The sequence below is a fragment of the Camellia sinensis genome, chromosome 3 (genome assembly GCF_055761805.1).
Source record: "Camellia sinensis isolate YWXY chromosome 3, ASM5576180v1, whole genome shotgun sequence".
In the NCBI taxonomy this organism is placed as follows: Eukaryota; Viridiplantae; Streptophyta; class Magnoliopsida; order Ericales; family Theaceae; genus Camellia; species Camellia sinensis.
In genome coordinates this window covers 224,814,809-224,827,597 of record NC_138963.1, presented here as the reverse complement: position 1 = coordinate 224,827,597, position 12,789 = coordinate 224,814,809, and the positions used below count along the sequence as shown (strand labels likewise).

Genomic DNA, 12,789 nt, shown 5'->3' with positions numbered 1-12,789 from the left:
CCAAAACAACTGGGAAAGCAAGATGAAGGCATTGAAATGGTCACAAGTTCTGCAACAAATCTTGGATGAAGAAACTGCAATTTACTAGTACGACAGTATTAACCAAGCAAAAGCTACCAGGACAAATGGGCTAGAATCATTAAGGAAACCTAAAACTTGATCACTGGAGAAACAAAACAAAGGAGACAGTTTGGTACCATTTAAATCTAATGGACAACAACAGAGACTCTACTATTCTCAACAAAAAATAAATAAATAAATAAATAAATAAAAGAGACTACAACAGCCAAAACACCGACATACTACAATCACCATGAGCTGTTCTATAGAACCTTACTAACACAACTAATTAATAACTTATCAACACAATTGGAGAAGGGCACCAACTGTCACTACAAGGTTGGCTACTCCTAACAAGACCAAGGTCACACTACAAAGTCAAGTCACCAGTTGTCTTTATTCTGCACCACTAAAATTACACAACACGCACACTTAACTTACAAACGGGGTCTCTCAAAGGGTGAACGAAAGCCAAGCTCCACAGAAAGATCACCTCCATGGCATGGTCAACATGCCTTGGGGGTTACTGTTGTTGTAAGCTCCTGTGCTGTGGTTGAGTGGGCTCCCAGGTCCACCAGATGACTCACTGAGCAGCCCATGTGATGGTGGGCTGGTAGCACCTGTTGCACCACCACCACCACCACCACCACCACCACCAACTGGGAAGAGCTTTAATGGAACTGACAGCTATTCCATTTGATTTATTGCCTTTGATTCCTTGCCACCATCAGCGATGAAACTTCCCATAATCAACTACAATGGAGGAAACCCATTATTATAGTTGTCATTATACAGACACAGCTATGTGTTAAAATGGAACTTTGGTTGAGAAATGTCTAGTGGGTGGTTAAAACCTTTTTTTTCCAATATTGATCAATAAAAATCCTTTTTTCTTTATTAATGAAAATACAAGATCTATATGTAATCAGCAAATCTGAAAGGTATTGGAAAGTATTTAAAAGGTGGAGCTGGCTTAAACTATCAATGACGAAGATAGTCAACAGGAAAATATATAATACAATAAATTACGAGGAAAATAAAAATCAGTTGTCATGCTGCAAAAGCAGAACATATGGATGGGTGTGATTTGTATGAATGGACTTCTCAAAACAAATAACAGGGTAGCATAGACAGAAATATGGTATACTGATGACACAAAATGAAACCCTGATATGACAAATTCTCAAAAAAATAGTATTGAGGAAATTATCAATGGTAAAACTATAAACATGCAGATGTATGTATGTAATGCACTCGTATGTAAATCAGAAAACAATATTTTTTTTTCCCAGAATATTGATATGAAAACTATCGTTCTTTATTGGGTAAAGTGTAAGGTTGTTTGTGAGTCAGGCAGCTGGACCTCCCCTACCATTAAATATCTACTGTTGAAGTTAATGGACGAGGGACAAGATGATGATCCATTTACATTACAGGTAATTTTATTGTGGACGTCGATTTCCCCTTTTGTAATCAATTTTCATACAACACCCAAGGATGGGGACCTACCGGTTTAGGTAAATATCTAATGCGTTCCCCCAACTTGAAACAAAAAATAATCAACAATTAAATCAGCTTATCTATAAAACATGGGGTACACTGGATTAGAATAGAGGTATACCATTAACTTCACATGATTTTGAACTTTGAATGCAATGATGAAACAAGGGGCATGAATACATGAGTATAGGGTCTATTTCGTATCACTCTCATTTTGATGTTTCTGTTTCCATTTTTAATTTTTATTTGCATTTTTTATTTTCCAAAAACATAAATAATGAAAATTTGAAAAAACACCAATTTTCATTTTTGTGTATAAATAACTTTAAAAAATTCAAAAAACAAGTTAGAAGTGTTTCTTAGAAATGGGATGTTCTAAAATATAGAAGAAAAAAAAAATCCGAACACAGTTGTCACAAATAGTTTGCCAAACAAGTTTTCCATGTCATTTTCCATTTCTTCTGTAATCTAGAACAGAAAACAGTATTCAAAAATGATACCAAATGCACCCTTAGTATCCGATATGAATGCAACACCGCAATAGAAGCATTCATGCTTCATAGGCAACCTTGGATACAAAAAAATGTTGTTGCAACTGCACAATATCACCTCATCAAACAATGGCCAGCTGCCAGGGAATGAGTATACCTGTGAGTGTGTTGCATCATTTTGAAGCATAGCGAGCTTTATTTCATCAAAAGGGCTAGCTGGTCCAGCTCTAAACTAAAGGGAAAGATGTTTTCGAAAATGGTAATAGTGGTTTTTTGCAGCAGTGATATAAAATATCCGGTGCAAGAGGAACCACTGAATTCTTGGAAACAACTCCAAAAGGACAGCCTAATTTTAACTCAAACTTCCTGGATTTGTAATAGCGAGAGATTCATGCCATGCTTCACATCTGACTATGAATTGGAATTTCTAATTGTTCCAACTTAGCAAGGCTGTTTAGGAGTTTGCCAAACTATTGAAAGGCAAAGAGAGTTTTTCATGCCACAGTTAGGACAATGAAGTAACAATACTGACTCTTTACTTTCTCAAATTTGATTCTATAAAGTACGTACCAGAGTAAGACCAAGGATTGGACCAGTAGATGAGGTGCTACCTTGCCAGGGGTGATGTTTGGGTTCGAGTCTTACCTGTTGCATGATGCAACTTCCCCTTCCCTCTTCCCCCTCCTACTGATTGTTAAAAAAAATTTTAAAAATTAAAAAAGGTATGTACCAGAGTGGATCATTGTCAAAGAACAATAATGAACTAAGGCAAGTGTCTAGATCACATCCACCAGAAATTTATGTTTTGTTTAAGTATGGACACAAATTGTCGGAGCATGGAGCCTGGTGAGACTGCAACGAATTAAGCAGGGTGTAAAGTTGCGAGCTTTCACCAGAAAACCTTTCAGTCACTCGCTTACCTGACTGTAAAACACGGACTTTGTGTTGAGGGTTATACTGCCTCGGGCACCGATTGCCACTGTAAAGATTGTTTCTCATATATATTTCCCCAATTATACCAATCAGAAAAAGGGAAAGGAGAGAGAGAGAGAGAAAGAGAAGTTAAGCTAGAAAAAGTAAAGATTGTTCTATATCTTGGCCACCCCAACACCAGTACTGATCTATTTATCAATTTCACAAGATGATAAATTTTAAAATCGAGTGCGCAGTTTTACAAAACATGCAAAAGATTTGCTAGAGAACCAGACAAACCTGTGTGAGAATATGTGTTCTCCTCGGATTAGGAATAAGTGTCCTATGTCTATTAGACTTCTATATATCTCAGTAATGTATTCATGTAGGGTTAGGAATTAGTGGTACTCTATATAAATGATGTATGTATTCTTTGTTCAAATTAATTCAAGACTAATATACAGTTTTATTCAGAAAACTTACAACCTGAACAGGGGTTGCAGCAGTAAGAAGTCCTGCAACACAGCCACCTAAAACACGTCCATCTGGTCCAGCTAATGTGACACTCAACCCACCAGTTCGGCTCCGCTGACCCACTAACCTCTGTCAGCAGAAATGAACCACACAGTGACAGAATATCGAATCGCCCCTGCATCATTAAATACAACCAACCATTTGGTAAAATAGTATTAACTATCGAAATATACACATATATTGATTACCAACCAAGCAGAAAACGTGTCAAGAATCATCATAATGATAACAAATGGATTGTGGCACCTGTATGTCACACCAAGTGTCAAACAGCCGCATGAAGAAATCACTTCCAAAACTAACTGAATCATATGGTAGATTCTCCTAACGGAATGACTCAACAATAAACAACAATTTATCACTAGTTTTGACATCAGCTATATTTTCCTATTGCAGGTGACAATTCTTCATAAACATTTAACAAAATAGCATCAATAGCACAGAAACATAGTTTAGATTCAAAATTTCGTAAATTCACCGTATTTTCCTTCAGTACATACTTGGAATTTAGGACTCACGATATTTAATACAAACTCGTAATTATTTCTGAAGAGTGAACAGGTTTGTATTCCGCTGCAACATCATTGTAAAGCAAGGTTAGACGAACCTCATATGTCGCAGTTCCACCAGATGTTGCCACTTGGCGAAGTGTCACATTGGACATGCCACCATTTGCAGAAAGGATGCAAACAGCCCTTGGACCATTCTGAGAGAATGACATTATCTTTGATGACACATCGTGAAAATAAAAATAACTCAAAAAATTAGAATAATACCAATATGAGGGAATAGGATAATACAAATTAGTATGGAATTCTGGTAGGTGCACCAAGACTAGGCAATACTTGAAATCATCATCCCGCCTATTATTTCATTTTTTAGCATCTACTACAACATATAACAAGCATTGGCTGCAAGTTTGGTGTCGACATTTATGCCGACAATACATGCCAAATTTAACAAATTACCAAAAGCTTCCTTTAGCCACTTTGAATAATTAGTAATAAAGAATTTACCAAATCAGAACATTAGGTGGTACTCAACAAATGTTATCTTGGAAGCAACTTCCCCCTTCCCTCAATCTAAGCTTGTGGTTCTTTCTATGGCTATGGTGAGCACAAAAAATGGCATGAGTATAACTCTTATATATAAAATGCCCACCAAAGACGTAGATGAACTAAATATGGAAAAAAAATTAGATTACCTACGGACCATTAATCAGGCAATAATAAAAGGGAGTCGCTATTCCCACTCCACTTTGCCCCAAATACACTTCCTTCTTTGTCCTTGAGAGGATAATTTTTGGTGAAAATTGGGCCGAGCTATGAGATGGACTTTATGGCCCAAAGTACGAAGGACTGGGTAAAAAAGGGCCGAGAAGTTTCTCCGGCCCAAGGGAGATGAGGTTACTCCGGCCAAAAGAGATGAAGTTACTTCGGCTCAGGGATTGTAAAGCTACTTCGGTCCGGAAGCAACTTGAAGTTAGACCGGTCTTGGAGTTATACCGGTCTTGGGGTTATACCGGTCGCAAATCATTGGCTCGGTCTAAACCGTACCATGAGTTCTACATGAAAAGCTGAGATAGGAAAGAGTCAACGGAAGAACCGAACTAAGGATAGTTCGGCCTACTCCGTGGCTCAGCATAGCCAGGTTTATCTCGGTCGGATGGTAGTTCAGCCATGGTGAAAACTATCCCACTTGGTTTAAGCAGTGGGGGGGTGTAAAAGGATAAGCATTATCCCATAGGAGTATGAATCGTAGGAGGACTCTGCATGGAGAAATAAAAGTCCTACTAGGATTGTGCCACTCGAAACCTATAAAAGCTCACAAACATCACCTTGGAGGAGGTAACACACGAAAACACAACACACAATTTTTGCTTCCTGAATACATTGAGCTTTGTCTATTTGTCAAGTTTTCTGACTTAGGCATCAGAGAGGTTTCCGGCACACACCCGCCGGCTAGCTCACGTTTATGTTTACAGGTGACAAAGCGACGTCGTACGGAGGAGTGTAGACTTAGTCAACAGGATTATACGAGGAGAATTATTTCTTTCCCATACAGTCCTTATTATGCATACTTACTATTCTCACGCCACTTTGCTCCAAATACACTCACTTCTATGTATTATAAGGATAAAGAAGGGAGCGTATTTGGAGCAACGTGGAGTGAAAATAGCAACTCCCTAATAAAATGCCCACAAAGAGATATCTACAAGCCTACAAGAACATATTATTTCAAAACAAGTGTTGTAGTGATGTTGAATGACAAGGGGCCACGGGACAAGGCAGAGGCAACACAACATGGGGGGGACGGGCGGGGAAGGACATGTATGTGATGCACCAGTTGGCATATCCTTCTATTTTATTAATTTATTTTTTGGGGACATGGCGACTTGTTTTTTTTTTTTTTTCCCTCACTCTTCTTTAGTGCTTTTAACTCCGCCAGGGTTGTTAACAACTCTGCCGGTCCCAAGCCGGGTTAAGGAGGAGAGTTGTGTGTTAGGTAGCCTACAGCCAACACGTAAAAAAGCCGCTCGAATCTCTTATGACAATAGCCCGATTGGTGGGATTGAGATTTATAATTATTTTTTGAACCAGGCTTGAACAAATATATAGAGACCCGATGTTAGGGCCGAACCGGGCCTAGCTTGGGTAAACACAAAATCCCTTATTATATAATGTCAGCTCAGCCCGACGTTTGTCCATGCCTAATATCGGGTACACAACATGTGTACAAGTGTGGCTTAGACAGACAGGGTTAGTACGCCATGGATACATTTCATGTACAATTATGGGTACATTTCGGGTACAATTATGGGTACATTGCGGACATAAATGTAATTTTTTAAAAATAGAGGGGTATGTTGTGCGTATTTTTATAAACTTAAAAATTACTTTAATTATTTTGTGCATTTGATTTTTAAATTGTTATATATCATGTACTGTTATAAATAACAATTTTTTTTTTCTTATCACGTAACTAACTGTACATTTATCTTATTTTTTTTTAGATTTGTCCGTATAGGCATACCCATAACGAACCATTAGCCATGCTTCCTAGACTACTAACTGAGGCTTCAACTATGAAGCACTGGTATGGGTACAAGTACTGATACCTGTACGATATGGGTATGTCGATACGTTAAAATTTGGAAAAAAGTAAGGTATGGGTACGACTTAGTACGTTTGTAAAAAAATATTTATTTTTAGTTTGGAGTAATGCAAAAATTGATTAAATGGTTTAATTTGTTAAGATCCAACATACAATTAACATTTAATGTCAAAAGTAAAGGTATAAACCAAAACTAAATATCATTATATTAAATAACTTACAAATCATAGCTTATTTTAAAATCATGCTAAGTATAAAATTAAAAATTAAAAAGAAATCTACTGAAAGAAATTTAATCTCTATAGTAAAATGAAATATTATTTTTACTAAGGTATGGTACGGTATGGTACGGTTTGGGTATATACTAGGTACGTTTGTGTCTTGGTTGTAAGAATCGTGCAACCAGGTGACGAATCTTCGTAAGAAATGCGATTCCGCGTTTCTTAGAAAGAAACGTGTAAGAATTGCGTTTCTATAAAGAGAAACGCGATCCTGTCCAAGATGGAATCATTAGTGGAAATAAAACAACTCAGAAGCTATGAAGCACGAAAGAGAAAGAGAGAACAAAAGAGAAAGAGAGAAGACCTTATCAGTTTTCGGTGGTCGTTGCCCGTCGTCTCTCGTCACTGCTCTTTTTCTTCTTTAATCTTCTTCGATCTTCTTCTTCGATCTTGTAGAGAAGACTTACAGTTGCTATAATAGGAAACGTGCACCATGCTTGGACACCGACCAATTCGCCGATCTCGTGTAGGCGATGGAAATGAAAGAGAAAGAGAGAGCTCCCTCTGTCTCTGTGTTTGTGTTTAGGGTTGTTGAAGAGACCTTTATATATATATAAAGCTAGGCAAAGCCCTAATGGGCCTTAATGGAAGGGAAGTATCGGCCCGTTTTGTATTTGGGTTTTGGATGAAACTTTGGGCCATGATTCATCATCATTTAACTTCATTGGCCCAAAAAAATAAAATAAAAGGATAAAATGATGTTTTAGCCATTAATAAAATATCTAATTAAATCATATATAATAAAAAATCTAATAAAATCTATAAAATAAATCATTCAATTTTTATTTATTATTTATTTTAACATATTTTATTATTCGTTATTTGTTATATATTTTTTTATTTATAATATATATATCAATTAAAAATAAAAAATAAATAAAAAATATTATCAATAAAAATAATACCTAAGATAAAAATAATAAATACATTTAAAAATAACTATTTAACTCATCTTTATATAATAAATATATTTAAAAAATAATTACTAAAATATATATATATATATATATATATATTACCGCTCCCTGAGGCATTCCCTACCTAAAAAACTTCTATCGGCTCATGCTTCCTCGCTCCCGCTCCCGCCTCCACTCCCGCTTCGTGCAACTAAGGTTTGGATACGTCAAAAATTAAAAAGACAAAATTTGAATACGTATTTTGTATATCCAATATGTATGTAGAAATACTATACAAAGTACTATATACCGGTAAGTACCCGGTACGGATACAGCATATTTATTGAAGTAGGCATGCTCCATACATTTTCAAACACACATTTACCAATATATGCACATTGATAAATAAGCAGGACAGGAAACTTACAACCATTGCGACGAGCACCAGGTAAAGCAACCCGAAAAATGTAGGCACTTTCGCTACGACCGATCTCAACACTACCAAAATGGTGTCCGACTCTCCGTTCATTTGCTGTTCCAGTCAAAACCACAGCTAGGTCCATATTGATGTTCCCAAATTTGGTTCTATAGACAACAACTAAAGTTTCAATTCATTCTCAAAGTTATTCACCAAAAGATTTGGGCATAAATAAACATATAGCTATGCTAGTAAAAGATGAAACCTTTGAAGCTTCACTGTTATACCATATCCAGAAAACAAATTTAGTCCAACAGAGAAATTAGGAAAAATGAAATGAAGGCAATCTTGGCTCAACTCCACACACATACACATGCAAATGTAGAAACAATCTATGAGCAAGTCAAACTATGTGCTTCAACTCTGTTATTGCCCTCTATGTCCACTCAGTTGTCCCTATCTTCATCATTATAAGTTGTAATATTCTGCACTACTATCCATTCTATTGCAAGTGCAGATGCATCATTACTGCTACCACTATAGTGTGATGAGGGATAAATAAGAGAGGATAATTAAATTCATGGAGGCAAAATTGTCTTTAAGAAAGAATGCTGCCATTTTAACAAACATTACAAGAAAAAAGGGTTTTTACGACGTGCAATGCATGCCGTAAAAACCCTTTTACGACGTGCAACAGCACGTCATATTATGACCGGTCATGGAAAGTTGTTCACTTTCAATGACATGCTTCGCACGCCGTTAAAAACTATTTAACGACCTGTTTTGTGCAATCTAATATTACAAACAAGCTTCACAAAATATTAATCAACCACGACAATATTATTTCAACCATAAAAAATAAACTATATATATAAATTATAAACATTAAAAAATTATCAATATATTCATTCCAAACATCCAAAACCTAACTGCAAGTTCAAAAACATCCAAAAGGACTATCCTTAAGTTCTAAATTATCCAAAAAGTTATAAACCATCCAAAACTATACATATATAAGTTTGTAAACATTACCCTAAAATATTCAAAAATTATAGAAATCTATTCATCAAAGTCCTCAAAAACTATCCATAGATGTTAGTTCTACTCAAAATCAAAGCTAATGAAATGGGTTGGCCAAGCAACAGTGCTTCCAATAGCATCTTCAAGCACAAACATCTCACGATTAGGGCGAAACAATGGCGCATTGACTATGACATGGTTAACCCATACTTTCCAACACCCAGGGCCAAGAGGCACGTGATGTACCAATGCTTTAGAATCTGTTGATGCAATTGTGCCTTCCGCAACCACCACCTTTGTTCCATCCCAATTCAACAATTTGCATTTGGCATTGTCCAAGGATCTACCATTTCCAGTTTCATTTGCGTCATGCAACTACCATGAAAGCAATACATAAGATAAGCTAATGAATTGAAGATAAAATTAAAGTTATTATTAATGCCATATAAAATTTACCCAAATATCTTCATCGTCTTCATTGTTTTCGTCACCCTAAAAAAAATGTAATACAATATCAAGTTATATTTGTTTTTCCAAATTTTGTAGACGATGTGGGATGTATATGAAAGTTTGACAAAAGCTCTTGAGTAGAAAAGCAAGCGAGCAAACAAACAAAAGCAGAAGCACGAGAAAAATGAAAATGAGTTAATTAATAATGCCATACAAAATTTACCCAAATATTTTGTTGTGAGTGCATCCTACATTCACGACCTCCATGCACCCTATGTTCATCTCTACCGTTTTCCTCACCCTAAAAAAATCATAATACAATGGCAAGAAGTATTTGTTTACTTAAATTTAGAATCTTAATGTAATCCATATGCAAAACGACAAGCTTGAGTAGAAAAGCAAGCAAGCAAAAGCACAAGCATGACAAATGTGCAAGTTTACCTGAGTTTCTCCATGTGAGTGTCCATTTGCCCCTTTGCTTGGCTCCTGCAAGTATTAATCAATATTTTATTTTTACAAACTTTGTGAAATATTCTTATATCTAAGATGGGAAGTACCAAAGTTAAAAAACAATTAAATTTTATAGGAAGATAAATTTAACCTCATATATTGTGACATTGTTCATTTTTTTTTTTTTTACCTCATTTGGCCTTTTTCCTTTTAACATTTCAGCTTTTATCTCCCGGAGTTCTTGTTCTAATAGCAGCAATTTTTCATTTAGTTGTCTCACATTTTGATTTTGGTATGCTGCATCAACTTTCGATGGCAATGCTCCAAATCCAAGCCCTCTTACACTATCACGCCGTTCTGGACCAAATGCTTGAACAATTGCATCATCTTTGATAGACATTGACCCTTCTTCTGTAGAAGGCTTGTGAAGCTCTTGAACCTTATTCTGCAATATATAACATTTATGATAAGGAACCCAAGTCTGCTAACTACAAAAACAAGTGCACAACTCACCTATGAATTATTTCATAAACTGAAAGGAAACACCACCCCCATTCCTTTTATTGAGCATAATTACGGCATGTTGCTGATGGTAATGCTTAGTTCAAGTCTCAAGAAAACAACACTAATATTTTTTCTCTAATCAAATCCAAAAACCCAAAATCCATAGTTTGTACTTATATTGTAACGCCCTCAAAATAACAACATTAAACCCATCAGATAAGACATGCATTTACATATAAACTAACCACATTCTTTTATTCATTAAAGTTCCATTACATAAGTATTACATGTTAACATCAAAACAAAATGCCCTACGGGCTTACAGCTTTCCAAGTTAACACTTGGTTACAACAAAAGAGTACTAACTCGTTTACACATTAAGCCCTTGGCTTGAAGTTACATGTAATACATCAAAAGTTAAGCGACAAAAGTATGTCCGCCTCTAGCCTCCCAGCTATGTCCTTGCAGGTGGCATGCTACCTGTACCTGAAAATGATATTCCCATATAGGGTGAGCCACAGCCCAGTAGAAATACACTAAACCAACCATGAACAATGACTAAAAGATTAGCAATTGATAGATGGCTAACACAGATACATTCACATAAATTACACATTTATGTCATACAACTTATGAGTCTAAGTTACCTTTCATTTTCCCTTTTTCAACAGATAAGCATGCTAGCTCTATCATCATTTCCACAGATATGTATAAAAACTATATCCCACATTCAGATAAGCATATAAGCTATATCCACATTCTCAACAGATATGTATAACAACAATATCCCACATTCACAGATAAGCATATAAGCTGTATCCACACTTTACCAAGATAAGCATATAAGGTCTATCTTCACTTCTCTAGACAAGCATATGAGCTGTATCTACGGAGTTCATCCCCTATCTTCTCCCAACACTATCCGGTTTAGAGGTACATCCCCTATCTTCCCCTAAACCGCGGAGTACATCCCCCATCTCCTCCTCTACACATAACGTATATAAACACATTGGTTCTATATACAATCACCCAATACATACAGTTAATGTATTCTATCAACCGTCAAGTTCCATGACACATTTCATTGATTAGTTTCAGTTTGCCTAATCATCATGCATTGTCTACAACAATCACGACTATCCTCCACCGATAGCCCAAAGCAGTTATTTCTAAACAGAAAATAAATGCACAAATGGATATTCAATCAACATTTCATTTCCTCATTTCTCACCATTAATTATCCCAATTAATCAAACAATGTAATTAGGCCATTTTCCATAATTACCATTTCAACCTTTAGGTCCCATTTTCATCAATGATTTAACATCAATTCCATTTCTCCATGCCGAACATGCATCTAGGTTTATTATGAATAAAACCCCAACTTTTGTAAAATTACACAAAAGCCCCAAACCTTCACAAAATTACCAAGCCAAGCCCAACATCTCAAAATACCAAAATTTAAAGACAAAATCCATAGAGAGGAGTAGGGTATCCCTACCTCGAAGTTTGAGCCAAAAAGGAGATGAAGACTCGAAGATCAACTTGCTCCAAATCTAAACTTTTTCAGATTAAAACAAAGCTCTCAGTGCCCTCTATCTTTTTAACAAAGGCCCTAGGCTAGATTCACATTCTAGGGAGATCAATTCTTAGAGAGAATATAAGTGTAGAGAGAGAGAGTCTCGGATCTAGGTTTGATCAAAAAAAAGAAGTGAAAAAGTGAAGTTCAAAATCGCTACTGTCCGCTGATATAAAACACTCTCGCTCGAGCGAAGACTTGGTCGCTCGAGCGACCAGACACAGAAAACTCTCGCTCGAGCCAAAAAACTCAAAAGTGCGCTCGAGCGAAAGAATGCTCGCTCGAGCCAACAACTCGAACCCTCAGGTCTGCAACCAGACGCACGCTCGAGCGACAGACCTCTCGCTCGAGCGAAGAGCAAACCAGACCGCTCGAGCCAAGAAAAGCTCGCTCAAGCCAAGAAACACAACTCTCAGGTCCAGAACCAGGTGCAAGCGTTCGCTCGAGCAAAGCCACTCTGGCTTGACCCACCAGACACGAACTCAACTCTCGCTCGAGCGACCAACTCCTCGCTCGAGCGAAGGTCCAAAAATCTGGGCAGCAACACTAGGCTCCCAAACACAACCAACCTGTAACAAAC

The 12,789-nt window shown here is 36.6% G+C and overlaps 1 protein-coding gene, 1 long non-coding RNA gene and 1 pseudogene across 2 annotated transcripts; all 3 read right to left on the bottom strand.

The window, feature by feature from the left end:
- Positions 1 to 747: 747 nt before the first annotated feature.
- On the bottom strand, positions 748 to 4,712 carry LOC145822269 (AT-hook motif nuclear-localized protein 10-like; annotated as a pseudogene).
- Positions 4,713 to 9,147: 4,435 nt separating this feature from the next.
- On the bottom strand, positions 9,148 to 9,807 carry LOC145823138 (uncharacterized). The gene is made up of 2 exons (XR_014365339.1): positions 9,683 to 9,807; positions 9,148 to 9,601 (listed from the first exon to the last, which is right to left on the bottom strand). It is a non-coding gene; the product is annotated as an uncharacterized LOC145823138 (long non-coding RNA).
- A 68-nt stretch (positions 9,808 to 9,875) lies between these two features.
- On the bottom strand, positions 9,876 to 10,567 carry LOC145822268 (uncharacterized). The gene is made up of 3 exons (XM_082918890.1): positions 10,317 to 10,567; positions 10,118 to 10,162; positions 9,876 to 9,977 (listed from the first exon to the last, which is right to left on the bottom strand). Exons 1-3 carry the CDS (start codon positions 10,524 to 10,526, stop codon positions 9,876 to 9,878), a joined length of 357 nt encoding a protein of 118 aa, XP_082775016.1. The 5' UTR covers positions 10,527 to 10,567.
- Positions 10,568 to 12,789: the final 2,222 nt, after the last annotated feature.